This window comes from Aulonocara sp. 'chitande type north' Nkhata Bay, linkage group LG3, assembly GCF_057382095.1.
Source record: "Aulonocara sp. 'chitande type north' Nkhata Bay isolate Kocher_YH1m ecotype deep benthic linkage group LG3, A_spYH_male_GT1.1, whole genome shotgun sequence".
Taxonomy (NCBI): Eukaryota; Metazoa; Chordata; class Actinopteri; order Cichliformes; family Cichlidae; genus Aulonocara; species Aulonocara sp. 'chitande type north' Nkhata Bay.
This window is the reverse complement of record NC_141346.1, coordinates 68390875-68409091: the sequence shown is the minus strand read 5'-3', so window position 1 is coordinate 68409091 and position 18217 is coordinate 68390875. Positions and strand designations below refer to the sequence as shown.

General features: G+C 42.4%; 3 protein-coding genes across 11 annotated transcripts in view; all 3 read right to left on the bottom strand.

The window, feature by feature from the left end:
• The window catches only part of LOC147336810 (NACHT, LRR and PYD domains-containing protein 12-like), a 220092-nt gene that overhangs the window by 94780 nt on the left and 107095 nt on the right, over window positions 1–18217 (bottom strand). The window lies entirely within an intron of this gene.
• LOC147336813 (protein NLRC3-like) overlaps window positions 1–18217 on the bottom strand; it is a 46687-nt gene that overhangs the window by 8284 nt on the left and 20186 nt on the right. The gene's annotated exons all lie outside the window — the stretch shown is intronic.
• On the bottom strand, window positions 367–13935 carry LOC147336814 (focadhesin-like). 9 transcript variants are annotated; one of them, XM_086285596.1, is made up of 7 exons: window positions 13850–13920; window positions 10000–13619; window positions 9457–9497; window positions 8668–9379; window positions 7497–7601; window positions 2857–2958; window positions 1746–2760 (listed from the first exon to the last, which is right to left on the bottom strand). In XM_086285596.1, the coding sequence occupies exons 4-7, from the start codon at window positions 8737–8739 to the stop codon at window positions 2494–2496; spliced, it is 546 nt and encodes a 181-aa protein (XP_086141722.1). In that variant the 5' UTR covers window positions 8740–9379; window positions 9457–9497; window positions 10000–13619; window positions 13850–13920; the 3' UTR covers window positions 1746–2493. The 9 variants fall into 9 exon arrangements, 8 of the variants coding, with proteins under 8 accessions (XP_086141729.1, XP_086141722.1, XP_086141728.1 ...); XM_086285602.1 differs by lacking the exons at window positions 10000–13619; window positions 13850–13920 and having other exon boundaries at window positions 8668–8933; window positions 9033–9072; window positions 9235–9379; window positions 9457–9566; XM_086285600.1 differs by lacking the exons at window positions 10000–13619; window positions 13850–13920 and having other exon boundaries at window positions 8668–8933; window positions 9037–9072; window positions 9235–9379; window positions 9457–9566.

Here is an 18217-nt window from a genome sequence, read left to right as displayed (position 1 = left end):
ATGCATCGGAGAGCAAGTCGGGGTTCCACATCTTGCCCAAGGATACCGTGGCGTGCAGACTGGAGCAGCCAGGGATCAAACCTCCAACCTTCCAGTTAGTAATTCTACCTGCTGAGCTACAGTCTGTACTTCCTGAACAACACACCCTCCTTTTGTTTCTTTATTTCCAGTAGCAACCAGGACCATAATGAACCCTGACTCCAACAGACACTCAGGAGCCACCTGCCCAGTAAGTCACCCGCTAACTGCAACTATCAGAGCCCTGACCTTCTGCAGAGACGAGTCACACTGAACACAGCAAGTGTCCCTGCTCTCAGATACAAAACCTGCCTTTAAAAGTTCAGAGTAATGAAATCAGCAGTTCTGATTCTAGAATTTGTAGTCTCACACACTTTTGTTGTTTTGGTTCACATCGGTTGATTTTCTGCTGCAAACAACTAATGAGAACATTTTATAAACCTTTGAGTGTCCATCAGGATCCTGTAGAAACAGCTTCCATCTCAAATACTAAACATCATTATTTACATTCTGTTTATTTATTTTTTTAAAGTCACTCTAGCACAGATTTCTTTAGCCGAATGTCTTTCTGTGTCTTCCATACAAACATTAAACATGAAAACACTCAACACAGCAACACTGAAAGCATTTGAGTGTAACTTTCATTCAAATCAAACTTTATACACAATTACAATAATGGAAAAAAGACAATCTAAATAGTAATACACAACAACCACTGCAGAAATAAATAAAAGAAAACCAAACACAATCCAGACATGAATACACAAATATATTTAAATCTATATATTTATACATTTTAATATGATGTAAAAGAAAACAAATACGAAACCTATCAAACTACCAATATAAGAAAAACAAGACCAGAATCAGAGAGACTTTATTTATCCCCAAGGGCCAATTAACATACAACAGAGCAGCATGACGTTGAAGATCAGCACAATAAAAGTGAGATAATAAATACACAGAATATACAGTTTTAAAATTACACAGTTTTAAAATTAAAGTGACTGAAGGTGAATAAATAACTGTAAGTGACTAAAAGTGAGTAAAGTGTTGGTAGTATAAGAGAGTAGTTTATGTTTCTGGTGTGGGAAATGTTCTTATCAGCTGGAGTTAAAAAGCAGAGCTGCTTTGGGGACAAAGGTGGCGCTCCTCCTCCTCTCAGTCCTGCAGGAAATGCAGCGGAGGCGTCGCCCAGAGGGGAGCCATTGAAATGCAGGGTGAAGAATGTGAGAGGGGTCATTGATGATTTTGGCTGCCTGTCTAAGGGCCTGTTGATGAAAACCTGCCAGAGTTCTGACAGGCAGGCCAATGATTTTAGAGCACACTGATGCTGCAGTCTGTTCCTGTATGAAGGCTGAGGGAGTGGGACCAGCAGGTGATGGAGAAGGTCATGATGCTTTCCAGGAAGGCGTAGTAAAAAGTCATCATGATGGGTGTGCTGACTCCAAAGGAGTTGAGTTTCCTAAGGAGGTTTAGCCACCATGTCCCCTGCATGCTGGTAAGGCCTGGTTAACACACACATCAGCGTGAACAAAGTGGGAAATGTGTTTCTTCTAATTTTGTTACCATTTTTATTTAAGAAAAAAGCATTAAAAGTGCCAGGACACGTGTAAGTAAGTAAATGCCAAACACAGCTTCTTATCATTGCAAACTCTTATGGCTGCAAATGTTTTACAATAAAAGCAAACGTAAGCATTTGTGAAAACAACGAAACAGCTCAATGATTTGCTAAATTTGTACGGTAGCATCCATCCAGAGGGTTTCCCAGGTTTTCACTAATGCTGCTAAAAAGCTGCATGTACATGTTAGCAGGCGTAACAGGCCCCGGGAGGATGGACAGTGTGCACCAGCTGGTTAGAACAAAGGAAATAATCAAATAAAATCATCGTTTTATTTCATCAACACACATAAAGGCCAGTTCACAAAAACTGACAAGCATTAGCTAACAGCTAACATGTAAAGGACGTGTGCAGGAGCCTGGATGCAGTTTGTGGAGTTTATATGATCAACATAGTTTTTGGGTTAAAGGTTAAAAGTATAAAGTTATGGCTCACTTGCTTAGAGTTGTATTATATGGGAAGCAGTGCTTACAGACTGACATAGTTGGATTTCTTTTGCTTCAAATGTATGCTTTTATTTTGATAGTCTGGCAGAGACAGGAAGTTAGCTGCCTCTCAGTCTCTCTGTTTGAACTGAACTTTGTAAGACTTTGATCCTTCTGGATTCAGGCACGTGTAGCTGCTCTGGACATTTGTACGGAAATATTTAAAACTGGACTCCTGCTGATTTTTGGAGAAACAGGGACTCAGTGGAGCGTCGAGCTGAGGCTTCATTCACTGCAAAGCTACAAAGTGCATTCATTTATCTTAACAAGCAAAGTTGATGTGACTGAAAAAACAAATATTTCTATGTTTCTGAACTTTCATCAGCTTGCTGAGCAGAAACATCTATGAAGAGTCCAGTCAGTGATTATTACTCATTAGAAGGGAAGATGAAGAATCCTGGTGTTGGAAGCTCACACTGTCTGCACTGTGCATGCAAAGTCCACTGAATGAATGAACCAGTGAATGTAGGAAGTGCCCACTGTTTCTGTAAGTATGGGAGGACCCACCTCTCTCTGCAGATGTCCCTGACACAGGCGGCCCTGGCCAGGATCTGCTCCCACTGGGCGTCCCTCCCCAGCACCACCCTGCTGTCCTGCTGGCTCATTAGACGCTGCAGCTCTGGGTAGACCCGGTCCTTACAGACATGACCAAAGCAGCACACAATCAAAGACAAACAGAAGCTTTGAACACATGAATATGACATTTATAGTAATGCGTTATTATTGCAAACCTGTTTTTTCCACAGAGCGGTCATGAGGCGCAGTCCCACTGCTCTCAGCTTGGGGGAGCCGGCCAGCATGTGCAGACTGTGCAGCACGATCGGGAAGCACAGCTGGAATATTACAGCACATATGATCAGAGCCAAGTTTACAAGAGAAACACACGGTTACAGCTGAAGAAGGCAGATGTTAGACGATGACTGCTGGTTTGGAGAGTCCAGCTCACTGACAGAGTGCTTTATACTACAGAGCACTGCATCTATCCCACACAGAGGCTGCTGTGGTGGAGTCCAATCCCAGCTCCTACAAACTGGGTACAAGAAACACTGTCTGTGTTCACACAGAGAAAACTGTGTGGAAGACGTGGGAATTTCTCTTTGCTCCTTTGTCAAAGTGCTAAACATAGAGAGGGGAACATTTCAGTTATGTGCACAAACTGATTTACCAACATTATCCACACACAGTGTCCTGCTAATGGTTCTAATATTTAGCACAGTTTGTTTAATGCAGTGTTTGATTTGTTGCTCTTGATATTGTGCCATTCATTTGTGCACAGAGATGGCATCACAGAGATTTGATGGACATCAGTCTGATCTCTGCTTTTACACTGATAAACCTCAAACACATCTTTGTTTATTAGGTTCATTTCAGGACCACAGACAGCGCAGGACGATCAGCTGTGCTTTATGGAGCTACATAAACTCAGCTGCATTTGATGTGACAGACATGAGCTGTAGATCACAGATACACACACCCCATCAGCACAGATGTGTTAGTGGTGCTGTTAACACCAGCTGGAGACATTTACAGTTTGTTTTATCCCTCAGGTGTTGTCTAAATATAAGAATGTATGTGTAGGTAAAATACAGTGGGTTGCAAAAGTATTCGGCCCCCTTGAACTTGCACACATTTTGTCACATTACAGCCACAAACATGAATCAGTTTCATTGGAATTCCACGTGAAAGACCAACACAAAGTGGTGCACACGTGAGAAGTGGAACGAAAATCATACATGATTCCAAACATTTTTTACAAATCAATAACTGCAAAGTGGGGTGTGTGTAATTATTCACCCCCCTGAGTCGATACTTTGTAGAACCACCTTTTGCTGCAGTTCCAGCTGCCAGTCTTTTAGGGTCTGTCTCTACCAGCTTTGCACATCTACAGACTGAAATCTTTGCCCATTCTTCTTTGAAACAGCTGCAGCTCAGTCAGATTAGATGGGCAGCGTTTGTGAACAGCAGTTTTCAGATCTTGCCACAGATTCTCGATTGGATTTAGATCTGGACGTTGACTGGGCCATTCTAACACATGGACATGTTTTGTTTTGAACCATCCCATTGTTGCCCTGGCTTTATGTTCAGGGTCGTTGTCCTGCTGGAAGGTGAACCTCCGCCCCAGTCTCAAGTCTTTTGCAGACTCCAAGAGGTTTCTTCCAAGATCTTCCCATCAACTCTGACCAGCTTCCCTGTCCCTGCTGAAGAGAAGCACCCCCAGAGCATGATGCTGCCACCACCATATTTGACAGTGGGGCTGGTGTGTTCAGAGTGATGTGCAGTGTTAGTTTTCCACACAGAGCATTTTGCATTTTGGTCTCATCTGACCAGAGCAGCTTCTTCCACATGTTTGCTGTGTCCCCCACATGGCTTGTGGCAAACTGCAAACGGGACTTCTTATGGTTTTCTGTTAACAATGGCTTTCTTCTTGCCACTCTTCCATAAAGCACAACTTTGTGCAGTTGTGATGGCATGCCACACATGGTAAGCGCCACACCTCACCACCCGTTGATTCACTTTAGTTTAATTTACAGTCACTACTTTAAAATATTCTTATTGTTCAATATTGTTTCTTTATTAAATGTATTTATTTTTCCATCACACCTTCCAATGTTTATATGGCGTGCACACATATTAACCTTGCAAGGTCAAAGTTCCGTTTTATGTTATATTAATACATCTTTTCTTTGTTTGAGTTACCTGGGGGTTGGCTTCTCCTCCTGTCTGGCAAAAGGTGTAGCAAAGGGCTGAGAGACCTGAAGTACCACTGACAGCCTAATTGGATTGCACCACATGCTTCATTGCCTGGGGGGTGTTTCATGTGTGTTTAAATGTTTTGTATTAGTTGGTTATATGGCAGCCATCTTGTTTTCCCCCGTGTGTGTCATTTGGTTTAGCTAAACCAGTATTTAAGTTCCCCTGTGTGTAGTGATGGCCAAATGAAGCTTTCTGAAGCTTGTATTGAAAAACGGTTCATTACTCGAAGCTTTTCAACACAGTCCTCTCTGGTGACATCTGGTGGCCAAAAATACAAAGAGCAGCTTGAATCCACAAAATAAAACCAACTGCTTCATAATGACTGCTCTCTCTACAGAGTGGAGTTCTGTCTGATATTGGGCCACTGTTGCTTTGAACGTGTATTTTTTTGGTGGTTAAAAAAATGTGTTTTATTTGTTTAATAAATAGTTTTGACCAGTAAACTCTCCTTGTTTAAATATGCACCATGGTGTGGTCTTTCTTTGCTTGTGACTTCTTGATGTTAGTAAATACAATAATTGAAAAATACCACGTTACATATAATATATACATATAATAATGTACAACACATTATGGAGTAGGCTTCTGCTGTGAGGTCCTGCCTCCATGCACTTATGCAATTAATCGCTAGACAGGTGTATTTATAAATAATATTATATCAGGGAAATTTTCCCAGACATATTTTTGACCTGGGGTAGAATTGATTGTGAAATGGAAAGGGAAAATGCTTATGAACTTGCAAATTAAAAACATGATGCATTTAAGGTAACCCTTTTTCATTTTTATTTAAAAAGAGAATTTGTTCTAGTGTGCGATGGCCGAACCTGTTCCTTTTGGTGGAGATCATTTATCCTGCCTTAAGGAAAATCCCTTCACATGGCACAGAGGAGGCTGGAGTGCAGAGAAACTGGTAGAGATGCAGTTTTACAGTCTACCTGGGCCCCACCAACTATCAGCTAAAGAGAATAAATAAATTCAATTGCTGCACATTTGGCAGACTAACATTTTCAGATTAATTAAACAATAAAATATATATTTTTACAACATTACATGTAAAGAGTCAAGTGGAAGTTTTTCTAAAGTTATTTAATGATATTTATATTATGGAAGCAGATTTTTGACATTTTACCTTTTTCCCGTTTTCAGATATAATAAACACGCACAAAACAAAAGCAAACGGCCAGAACACAAAGCTGGAAAACCCACCCGATTGACAAAAATCCACTCAAAATACTCCCACACAACAGAACCTCCTCTATTCCTCGCTGGCTCCAAATCTCTCAGTAGAATGATCAGTGGTTCGCTATCTGTCACCATCAAAACGCTCCACAAATCCCGCGAATGATTCGCTTCCTTATAAACCATTGAATCAGATACCGAAGCAGTTAGGTTCTAACTGAAGCTTCGGACGTCCCCGATCATGTGACTCTGGCCAAACGAATCAAGCTTCGACACAGTGCTTCTGAAGCAGTGTGTTGATTTTTTTGACACACACACCGGAGCTTCAGCTTCAAGCGGGCCATCACTACCTGTGTGTCATTTCAGCAGGTCAGTTTGTCATATGGTTGTTTGAGGTTTTGTTAATTATTATCTTGAGTTTAGTCTATTGAGTTGACCTCTTTTATTGGTCTGCCTGTTTAAGTTTTGGCTTTGTTAAATATATTTTCATATTTTTGGGTCAATAAAACCCCTTTTTTGAATTAAAACCACCTGTGTCCTTTATGCTTTACTGCTTGGTCCCTGACAGCAGTGCACGACTAATAGTCGTCCTATGGACAGATTCCCCCACCTGAGCTGTGGATCTCTGCAGCTCGTCCAGAGTCACCATGGGCCTCTTGGCTGCATTTCTGATCAGCGCTCTCCTTGTTCGGCCTGTGAGTTTAGGTGGACGGCCTTGTCTTGGTAGGTTTACAGTTGTGCCATACTCCTTCCATTTCTGAATGATCACTTGAACAGTGCTCCGTGGGATGTTCAAGGCTTGGGAAACCTTTTTGTAGCCTAAGCCTGCTTTAAATTTCTCAGTAACTTTATCCCTGACCTGTCTGCTGTGTTCTTTGGACTTCATGGTGTTGTTGCTCCCAATATTCTCTTAGACAACCTCTGAGGCCGTCACAGAGCAGTTGTATTTGTACTGACATTAGATTGCACACAGGTGCACTCTGTTTAATCATTTGCACTCATCAGGCAACGTCTATGGGCAACTGACTGCACTTCATTACAAAGCTGGGGCTGTTCTATTAGCAAATTACTGGCAACCAAAAATCTCATGTTGCTCTGAACTGAGCAGCTCCTGGCAGACTGAAATGACGGCTTTGCAACTTAAATCACCCAAAAAACTAAACTAACATCTATCGCTGCTATTGGTGGATTGTGCTCACAGGCTGGTATTTGGGACACGCGGGTCCCTGGTTTTTAAACTCTAGGAGCCTCCTGGATGAAGAGAAGCTCCTCAGACTACATGACCTGGATGACCCCACAGATAAAAGCTCATATGTGTGTATGATGGACTAAAACACACTGTGAGCGCTCAGATGAAGTAGAAAGGTGCTGCTGATGTTCCAGCCCCGTCTCCAGACGCTCACAGTCAGTACAGGTTCTTCTTAGTCGTGCTGCGTACCTTATGAGTGCCGAGGTTTGGCAGGCTTGTGAGAACAGCGTGAGCCAGGACGGGATTCTTTTCTTTGGTCAGTTTGAACAAAAGAAGCAGCACGAGGGGCGGGACCTGCAGAGGGAAACACCCACATCAGCAAACACACCAACCAAACATCAAATGCACTTTGTCAGACCGTACAGAGGCTGCATCACTGACCTGTACGTGCACACAAACCGACAGCTTCACAGGATGTTCAGCATAAACAGATAGAGCAGGGTTGAGTCTGCCCTTGTGATACTAAATGTGTGCTGCCCATCTTGTACTCTGCAGTCAGTTAAAGCTTCAAAGATCACACATGAAGTCCTGACACTTTAGTATGAGACAGGTTACAAATAAGGAAACAGTGAGACAGCATCACGGTCCTTAGATACATCACGCTGCTGTGCAGTGTCACAGCTTAATTACCACCACACACCTAATGGCACTCCGAGCCTTAACTGTTGCAGAGCGACCGCTTCACCTGCACGGCCCGAGAGCGAGAGGGAGGGGCAAAGAAAATAAAGGTGAGCGATGACACGTTTAATGCTGTCGAGCCAAAAACATCACTTTGAATCAACATCACTGCAGTAAATCATCATTAAGGTTTCATAGTGGTTAGCTTCTGGCTTTTCCTGTAACAAAGACCTGCTGCTGCACGTTTAACATGACAAGTACGAGCGAGCAGAGATCTCCAGAGGACTCAAATATGCCAACAACCTTCAACCAGTGCATCCAAACACCAGTGTGTGCAGCACTCTGGGAGCAATTAGAGCAGAAGGTGAATCCTCTGGGGCCCGGTGCAAGCTTGAGTAATGAGGGGTAAACTTCACACTTCATCTGCAGCTAGTGACTCCAACACGAGTCCAGAGAGAGGTCTGTCCCCTTAGAGCACTCCCTAACCTGTCCCTTTATACGGCAGCAGATTAGCAGCAATCACACAGCAGTGACAGCTTTTATCTTCCTGCTGATCTGAACCATTTCAAAGTCATGTGTTGGTGCCAAAACACCAGGTTATCAACATGTGTTTCCTGCTCTTAGAAAGACAAACACAAGCTAGCTGCCTTACATACAACATATCTACATGTCAGAGGGAACAACATGCATTACTTTATATTCAGTCCACAGATTTAAGAGAACAGTTGTGTGGGTTATCTACCTGGCAGGGGTCGGCAGCAGCGACAGCCTGGCTTGCTTTCAAAGCCAGCTGGCAGATGTTTTCCTGACCCATGATGATGAGATAAGTCACAATCAGGACAAGAGAGGAGGACAGGCGCTGGCTGGACGACAGGGCGGAGCTAACCGCCAACAGCCAATCGGTCGCTGCTGCTGGATTGTTGGCCACTTTGCGCAGTACCGACAAATAGGGATGGGTGTTGATAAGATTTTCACGATTCCGGTTCCATTTTCGATTCTTTATCGATTCTGTTTAAAAAAGGAGAACACTGAGGTCGATTAGCTCAGAACTTTGTTTTATATCTTCTCTTTGAACAAGATAGAAATTTAGGAGTAACATGGCCTTACAAACCCAACAGTGAGATCTTAAGAGATCCAGCCTACGGCTCTTCAATGGGGTGTCACAGGGTCCCCAGGAAAAAAATATGTAAATGTAAAATAATAAAATAAATATTCTTCTGTAGCAATAACAAAGTTTAACATAAATTATTCTGTAGCAATTACACAAGAATATCCAGTAATGTCCCTACAATTAAACACATTCACTTACCGAAAATGTGTGCAAGCCTTTGACCACAAACTGAGTCACTGCTCGGTGACATTCGTCTATCCTGCCTGAGAGGAGACGCTACCTGCAGACTGCAGCGAGAACTGCCAGCGTCTGAGCCAGACTCTGTCTCTCTCATCATGGTCACCTAAATGCACAGTGATGGCAGGTTTGTAATAAGGCAGATCACGCTAACATAATATGCACTGTTAGTTGATTATTTACCTGCCGCATTAACGGGAGAGGACGTGCAAACGTTACCGCTGCTGCTGGGTTGAGATTCACGAGTCCGGAGCAGAATTAAAAACACGACATTCATTTAAAGTTATCGTGTGTTATAATATATATAATATATAACATATATAATATATAATATATATAATATATAATATATATAATATAAAGTTCTTCCTCTCAAACAAATATTCCCAAATGTTTGTCCCAAACAAAGGAAACCAAGATTACCCTTCAGCCATCCACCCACTAACTAAACAACACTTTGGTTTTCTTACATATTTTAATAAGAATTTATGCTTCTTGATGTTATGCAAACGGAATATTTTGCACAAATAGAAATTCTCTTTGAGTTGGACTGAATGAATTTCACTTAACCTGATAATAATATTGATAATAATAACAATTATTTATTACATATACTAAACAATGAGGGGATGAGCAGCATCAGTAAACACATATTGTTTTTGAATACTATTAATATACTAACACAGTAACCCAAGCCCCTCCCCAAACACACCCAGTCCCACCCACCTGCTGTTACCATAACGATAAGCCAGGCTGTACTGTCCACCTGCTACCAGCAGCCTGTTTACTGGCTCCCAAAAACAGGAACAGGTAAGTCAACACCTGTTCATCTTATCAACAGCTTATTTACTACAATATGTAGAACAGAGTTACTGACCAGTCAGAGCAGCGTGACAGTGCACACACACACACACACACACACACACACACACACACACACACACACACACACACACACACACACACACACACACATCACTGCACTTTAAATCTGAACACTTTCAAACGTGTCACCAACATGAAGAAGACGTTCCAACAACATAAAGAAAGCCTTCATTATATTTGAGGTGATGCTGAAAATAAGCTCAGTCCTGTTTCATGGCTGTGAATGGTTTGAAAGTCTGAAACCAAACAGTGCCAGCGGTTTCTACAGGATGTTGCCTATACAGCAAACAATACAGGCTGTGCTGTAATGCTAGGTCTGCACTAGCAATACAAGCCAGAACAATGCATGAGCACGATGCTTTAGAAATGACACCACGGAGGCTTTGCTGTGCAACACTCAGACTGCACGAGCCCGACGGGCCTGACGGGCCGCGGCTTTTTGGGAGAGCACTCAGCGGCACAGTGGCAGCCTGTGATTGCTGTGGTGGAGCCCTGAGGTCATCACAGTCGGGGCTTTGATGGGCAGAGCTTTGACTTTTCTGTGTAAGTACATGAGATTTATGGCAGTTACTTTTCATTTTGATATGTTCTCGTTTATTCTTGTGTTAGTTTATAGAAATGCTTTAGTCACTCTGGGGTCACCACAGCAGGAAGCTCCATTTGTTTCATATGGCAGCTTTTATTTTTTAAAGCTTCTTATTTGCCTTTAAAAAGTGACTTTGTCACTTCCTGAGCCAACGTGTTACCATGACACTAAGGAGGCACACTGGGAATACTGGGAATACAGTTTTAGACCTGAGGCATCATCTGCAAAGGATTTTCATCAAGGTATTAAAAACAATCTTTATATTTAAAATGAATCTGTCCAATAAATGTGGTGAGAGCATTAAAATATTTATGAGAAATGAAAGCAATACTTTTGTTAAAGCTTCAAATCTGTACTTGAATCATGATTTAAACTGTGGTTGTGAACAGGGAATAAAATGATGTAATGAGGTGATGTTGCTCCTCCTCACCTCAGAGACATGTGATCAGTCTGGATGAAACTTTATATGAACTTACATGACGTGTACATTGTTGTTTCCAAATGCATTTTGCTAAACTATTTTAGTACTGTGGCAGTGTGCTGTCGTGTATATCTATTAATAAGTGTTCAAACAGAGATGCTAACAGTGCCTGATTACGTCATCTTATATAAGAAATATGTAGCTTTCAAAGAGAACACATGGTGATAGATGATGAAGTCTCCCAGCAGCCCTCCTACTGCAGTGTTACTGGGATACGGCTCAGAGACACCTGATCCAGTTCTAACAATAAGCTTTAGAGAAAAAACACAAAAACTAAATGGGGAGTCTCATGAATCCAAGCTGGGAGCTGGTCCACAGGAGATGGGCCACTGAGAGACAGCTGAAGGCACTGCCTCCTATTCTACCTAGCAACAACAAATAAGGCTGCAGTCTGAGGAGGGAGTGCTCTATCAGTATAACTTTGTACTACAAGCTTTTTAAGAGACGACAGAGGCTGATTATTCGAGGCCTCGTCTGTCAGAAGGAGGACTTTAAATCTTGGATTTAACAGGGAGTCAGTGAAGAGGAGCTAATATGTGACAGATATGCTCTCTTTCTACTTCCTGTTGGTACTCGTGCTGCAGCGTTTCAGCTTAACTGGAGGCTTTGAGGCTTTTCATGGCACTTGTCTGATAACACTGACTCACAATCATGCAGCTAGAATCACTCTCAGCTTAGTTCACAGACCTACGTGGTTGTTTGTGCACACTGAATGATATATTCTGCTCAAAGATGGCTCCTCACAGCTTCACTGGAGGCCACGATGATGCTGTTTCTAAGAGTTTTAGGGCCGAGCACAACAGCCTCTGTCTGGATTTAGAAGCAGGAAATTAGAGGTCACCAGGTCTTTTAGGTCTCTGTGATCAACAAATCACAACAACAGTCACGTGAAGGCACAGACCACGAAGTACAGAGAAAATCCCACCAACCGCTCAACCCCAATGAGCAAGGCCTCGGCCACAGCAGGAAGGAAAATCTCCCTTTTAGCCGAAACAGACTGGAGGACGGGCAGACGTCTGACCGACTGGTGGAGAGGGAGGGACTCACATGGTGGATACTCATCTCTCACAGACGGTGAGAGGACAAAGACAAAAGTGTCACCTCATATCAGGCGGCACCTCCAGGGCTGAAAACTGAAACCTGTGCAGAAGTGCCAAAAACTGCAATTCCCCTAACGGCCCCTGGAGCCTGCATCCAAAAGTGAGACAACCCCAACAGCCCCCTATATGAGCACTGTCACAGTTTACAGCTGTAGCTTTTTACCAGGCCTCACCTCTGCCCATCCAAGTGACCCACCTGTGTCACACACACTGTGAAGCTGAGCAGTGTGTCACTATGAAAGCTCTGCTTCTTCCATGGTTTATATACACATGCTGTGTGGATCTGTGTCTGAAGGAGCACAATACATTGGGACGCACACTCAGTGTCCCAAGTGTCACTTTCAAACTATAAAATACAAAAATAAAATCAGCAGCGTTGCTCTGTTGGTCTCTAAGAGGACATCAGGCTAACATCAGGCTAACATCTACTGTTATTAAATTAGTGCGACACACCATGATGAGCTGCAGTCACACTGATACAGCCACATAGTACGAGACAGCTCAAATAATTAATCAGGAGTAATCCCCCAGATATATAACAACGCTCAATCTGGAAATGGCAAAGCCGACCACCCAAGACAGAGCAGCATGTTTATGAAGTGTCCCACAAGAAACTGGACACGTCAGAGAAACCAGGAGAGGAACTGTGGTGTTACATGATGAGTGGGTGAATACAGCTGTTAAGGGTCACTGAGTGAAGGATGCAACAGGAGTGAAAAGGACAGTTTATAGTTAGACCTGCTCTGGTGTCTGTTTTGGAGATGGTGACAATGACTTCAAATTAAAACATAAACCCAGCTGGATGTGTCGTAGTGGAAAATGTTCAGTTTGTCTTTAGAGTGACTGGAATGGACGAGGAGGGCCAGCTCAGGGTGAACCTGAGACCAGGTGACAGACCTGGATCCTCGGGACCAGGTGAGAGGAGGCAGATGAGTTGCTATGGAGACACTAAGAGGAGAAACCGGAAGAAGGAGAACGAGCTACTATCTGTGGCGTTTCCATCAGAGCCGCTGCGCAGATCGACCCTGCAGGGCTTCCGTCGTGATGTTCGTGGCAGGAACACTGCATTGTTTCTTGAAACTACACCGTTAGCTGGGTGACATTAACGGCGAGATGTGTGAAAACTGCAGTTCTCCAAGTGACAAGACTTTTGTTAATGAAGTGAGTGAAAATAAGGTTGATTTGTCAAAGCGGTTCCTGCGGTGCGCAGCTCGTCCTGGTGTTTCCTACATTTCCCACAGGCCAAAGCGCTTCACCACGAAGCTTCCGTACACACGAGGCCATCCACAGTTATCTGGTGATCGTAATACGGAGAAAACTAAACTGTAAAGTCGTCCGGACACAACTTAGCGCTGAACAGGACCTGCTAATAGCAGCTTAGCATCAACACAAGCTAATGCTAACGTTATACAGCTGACGGCAGGTTCACTGTAACAGATACGCGGCTGTAACTGTAACTGCAGCAGGCTAAGAAAGACTAACGAAGCTCAGATGAAGTTATACATGCTGTCCAAAAAACTTTACCTCCTCCATCCAGCAGACCCGCGCGGAAATACGGCGAGCAGCGAGGGCCAAAAAGGACAGGAAACCGCCTGTCTCACGCGATTACGTCACAGACATGCACAGCACGCGCAGGCTGACTTCATATTTTCAGCACATTTAATAGAGCACTGCAATTATTATTATTATTGTTGTTGCTGTTGCTGTTTCTTGTTGTTAATATTATTTTATGACAAAATGTTGACACACTGTGTGAAATGTAAATAAAATTGAATGGTTTGTAAATCTCATGAACCCAAATGAGCTCATTGTGAATTTGGTGGCAGCAACATCCCAAAAAGCTTGCAGCATGGCCATGTTTCCAACATCACCTCTACTTTCAACAACCATCCATAAACACCTGGGAACTGAGGAGACCAGGTGCTGGACTTTTGGGAGAGCATCATTTTTGTCTGATATAAGGGACAGAGCTGCTCAACAGTCCTGCGGCTTTTCCTCTCGTGATGTCACAAATATCATCAAATATCTGGTGCAGAACTTGTGGTCTTCCACTACAAAGCCCTGCTGTAGTGTGCAGCTTAGCAACATCCTCCATAAACATGTAAAAGACATCATCTCCATGGGAGCACATGTTGCTCTAAAACCTGTGTATATAATTCAGTCTTGGTTCCTTTCCAAATGTGCAAGGTGCCAATTCCATAGGCACTGATCTAATGCCAACCATCAGAGATGCAGCCTTTTTAAACACTGATAACAAACTTCAGCTCAGACATGCAAAGCGTCTCATTACAGACGATTTACAGCCGGCGAGCCTTCAAAGTCTTGGGTCTGAGATGAGTCCGTAAGAAACCACGTTGGCCGGTTTGGAAGCACGTCGCGAGGCTCCAAATGCTCCACCAGACCGCCGACAGGTCTCGCACACCACAGCCGCTCTATCACGTGACACATACTGCTCCTATGTGGTCATGTGTTGGGTTACGCCATGTCGCAAGTTTTCTGAGGAGCTTTTGTGATATTTAGTAGATCGGATTACATCTTTTTTTATTTATTACTTATATACGATCCAGTAATTTAGGTCAGTATCGGACTGATACCGATATGCAACATCGGCTCGGTCCATCTCTAGTTCAGATGGCTTTTAATGAGCCTTATAAAATAAACACAGTTTAAAAACATCTAGCAACTAAATCAAGGGTAGCCTGAACTTACAGTCACTGAACACAGCAAGTGTCCCTGCTCTCAGATACACAACCTGCCTTTAAAAGTTCAGAGTAATGAAATCAGCAGCACTGATTCTATCATTTCTAGTCTCACACACCACTTGTGCATTTCTGTAGTTTTGGTTCACATCGGTTGATTTTCTGCTGTAAACAACTAATGAGAACATTTTCTAAACCTCTGAGTGTCCATCAGGATCCTGTAGAAACAGCTTCCATGTCAAACATTTCTGTTTAGAAAGAAAAAGATTTTTAGAAAATTCTCTAAAGAATTCAACATCTGTTTTGTTTTCTACTATTTATTTATTTAAAAAGTCCCTCTAGCACAGATTTCTTTAGTCACATGTCTTTCTGTGTCTTCCATACAAACATTAAACATGCAAACACTCAACACAGCAACACTGAAACCATTTGAGTGTAACTGTCATTCAAATCAAACTTTATACACAATTACAACATGGAACAAAAGACAATCTAAACATTAAAACACTACAACCAATGAAGAAACAAATGAAACCAATCACAATCAACATCAAAATATGATCATAGAAAAATAGAAGAGACATATCATACAATTCATACACGTTCATGTGAAATCTTTGGGTTCAATAACCTTCAATCCTTCTTTTAAATTACATTTAAATTTCAGCTGGCAGCAAAGAAATTAATCAGAAATTAACCTCAATGAATCTGCAGCTTCATCAATGTGATGCTGAGTTTCTGACTGAGATTGAGTCTGAACATGTCTGACTCTGTGAAACAGTCAGAGTGTTTCTCTAACAGCAGGAGCCTCTTTACACTCAGCTTCACACAGACGAGCTGAGGAACCATCAAGCAAACTTCTTCTTCTGTCATTTTTAACAGCAGCTTGCATCCAAAGATGTTGCACTACTGCCATCTCCTGGCTTTTACTCTTACTTCTCCTCCAGATCCTCAGATCCTCTTGATGAGATCAGTATTTCTCAAAAATGAAAAACCACTCCTTTCACCTCATCATGACTTAACTGATTAACCACTTTTTCCAAACGTAAGTTTCATTTCACCACCAGTTCCCACCCTCAACACTCTCCTTTGACTTCTATACTTCAACTAATAACCACATGTTCACCCGTCTCCATAGCATTACACCATCACATAACCCAGTCGGATGTTTCCCCATCATAAAAAGAGAACCATTCAGAAAGTAATGACCTGTTTGTATTCTCCTGCTGCCTATTTAACCCACTACTCCTCTTAACTTCTATTGTGTTTTGTACCCATGTCTCCCTTTTGTTCCATTATCCCATGCCATTCTCCAGAAGTTCTTACTTTGTGGCCAAACTATTCTTTTCCCTCAGATTTCAACAATGGTATCTGCACATCTATGTCTACTTTTTTAACAGCTGCTTTAGCCAATCTGCTCTTTCATTACCCACAATACCTCTATGAGCCAGAGTCCACATTATCACTATATGTTTATTTTCTTCAGACACTCTATGATGAGCAAAAGGACGTCATACAAATTTACTTTCAATGCTGACAACGAATCACTACATATTATTACTTTTGAAATTCTGCTGTCTTCCACCCATTCTAAAGCCAACAGTGTGACATATAACTCAACTGCATATATACTCAGAAGATTTGATGTTGTTTTTGCAATCTTGAGCCTTAACTGCAGAATTACCACTGCTACACTTGTTGCTTCAGGTTTGGGATCTTTCGACCCGTCTGTATACACCTGTAAATAGTTCATTATAAAATTCTTCAATTCAATTCAATTTTATTTATACAGCACCAAATCACAACAGCAGTCGCCTCAAGGCGCTTTATATTGTACAGTAGATACAGAGAAAAACCCAACAATCATATGACCCCCTATGAGCAGCACTTTGGCGACAGTGGGAAGGAAAAACTCCCTTTTAACAGGAAGAAACCTCCGGCAGAACCAGGCTCAGGGAGGGGCGGGGCCATCTGCTGGTTGGGGTGAGAGAAGGAAGACAGGATAAAGACATGCTGTGGAAGAGAGACAGAGGTTAATAACAGATATGATTCAATGCAGAGAGGTCTATTAATATATAGTGAGTGAGAAAGGTGACTGGAAAGGAAAAACTCAATGCATCATGGGAATCCCCGGCAGCCTACGTCTATTGCAGCATAACTAAGGGAGGATTCAGGGTCACCTGGTCCAGCCCTAACTATATGCTTTAGCAAAAAAGAAAGTTTGAAGCCTAATCTTGAAAGTAGAGATAGTGTCTGTCTATCCAAACTGGAAGCTGGTTCCACAGAAGAGGGGCCTGAAAACTGAAGGCTCTGCCTCCCATTCTACTTTTAAATACTCTAGGAACAACAAGTAGGCCTGCAGAGCGAGAGCGAAGTGCTCTAATAGGGTGATATGGTACTACAAGGTCATTAAGATAAGATGGGGCCTGATTATTTAAGACCTTGTATGTGAGGAGCAGGATTTTGAATTCTGGATTTAACAGGAAGCCAAAACAGGAGAAATCTGCTCTCTCTTTCTAGTCCCTGTCAGCACTCTTGCTGCCGCATTTTGGATCAGCTGAAGGCTTTTCAGGGAGTTTTTTGGACATCCTGATAATAATGAATTACAGTCGTCCAGCCTGGAAGTAATAAATGCATGAACTAGTTTTTCAGCGTCACTCTGAGACAGGATATTTCTAACTTTAGAGATGTTGCACAAATGGAAGAAAGCAGTGAAGTGAGATTAGTGCTGTAAAACTTCCATAACACTGAACAGATGCCACCACAGATATGTTGAAATCTCAGTCAAAACTAGCAAAAACAAATGAAATCCATGAATCAGAAATGCTGATTGTTGAACAGATAATTCAGTCTGTGCATGAGGAGGATCCACTTTAGACTAAACTACATACAGAAACACAGGAACCAGGGCACAGTGTAAATCCAGGACCTCTGTGTGCAACAGCTGACCTGTATGAACACAAAACACTGATTGAAGTCCACGTTGATGCTTTCTGTCTGTTTAACTTTTACATTTGAAGCAACACATTTTACTTCAAACACACAGATCAGGTAGAAAACTGTGGATTAGAAAACAAATTCATCAAGAAGGTCCTGAAGCAAGAAGTTCATCATTGCATAGAGTAAGAAAAAGGACATGAATCATCCCACGGGTCTGTGCAGTCGTTATATTATCATCACCTAAATCATGTCT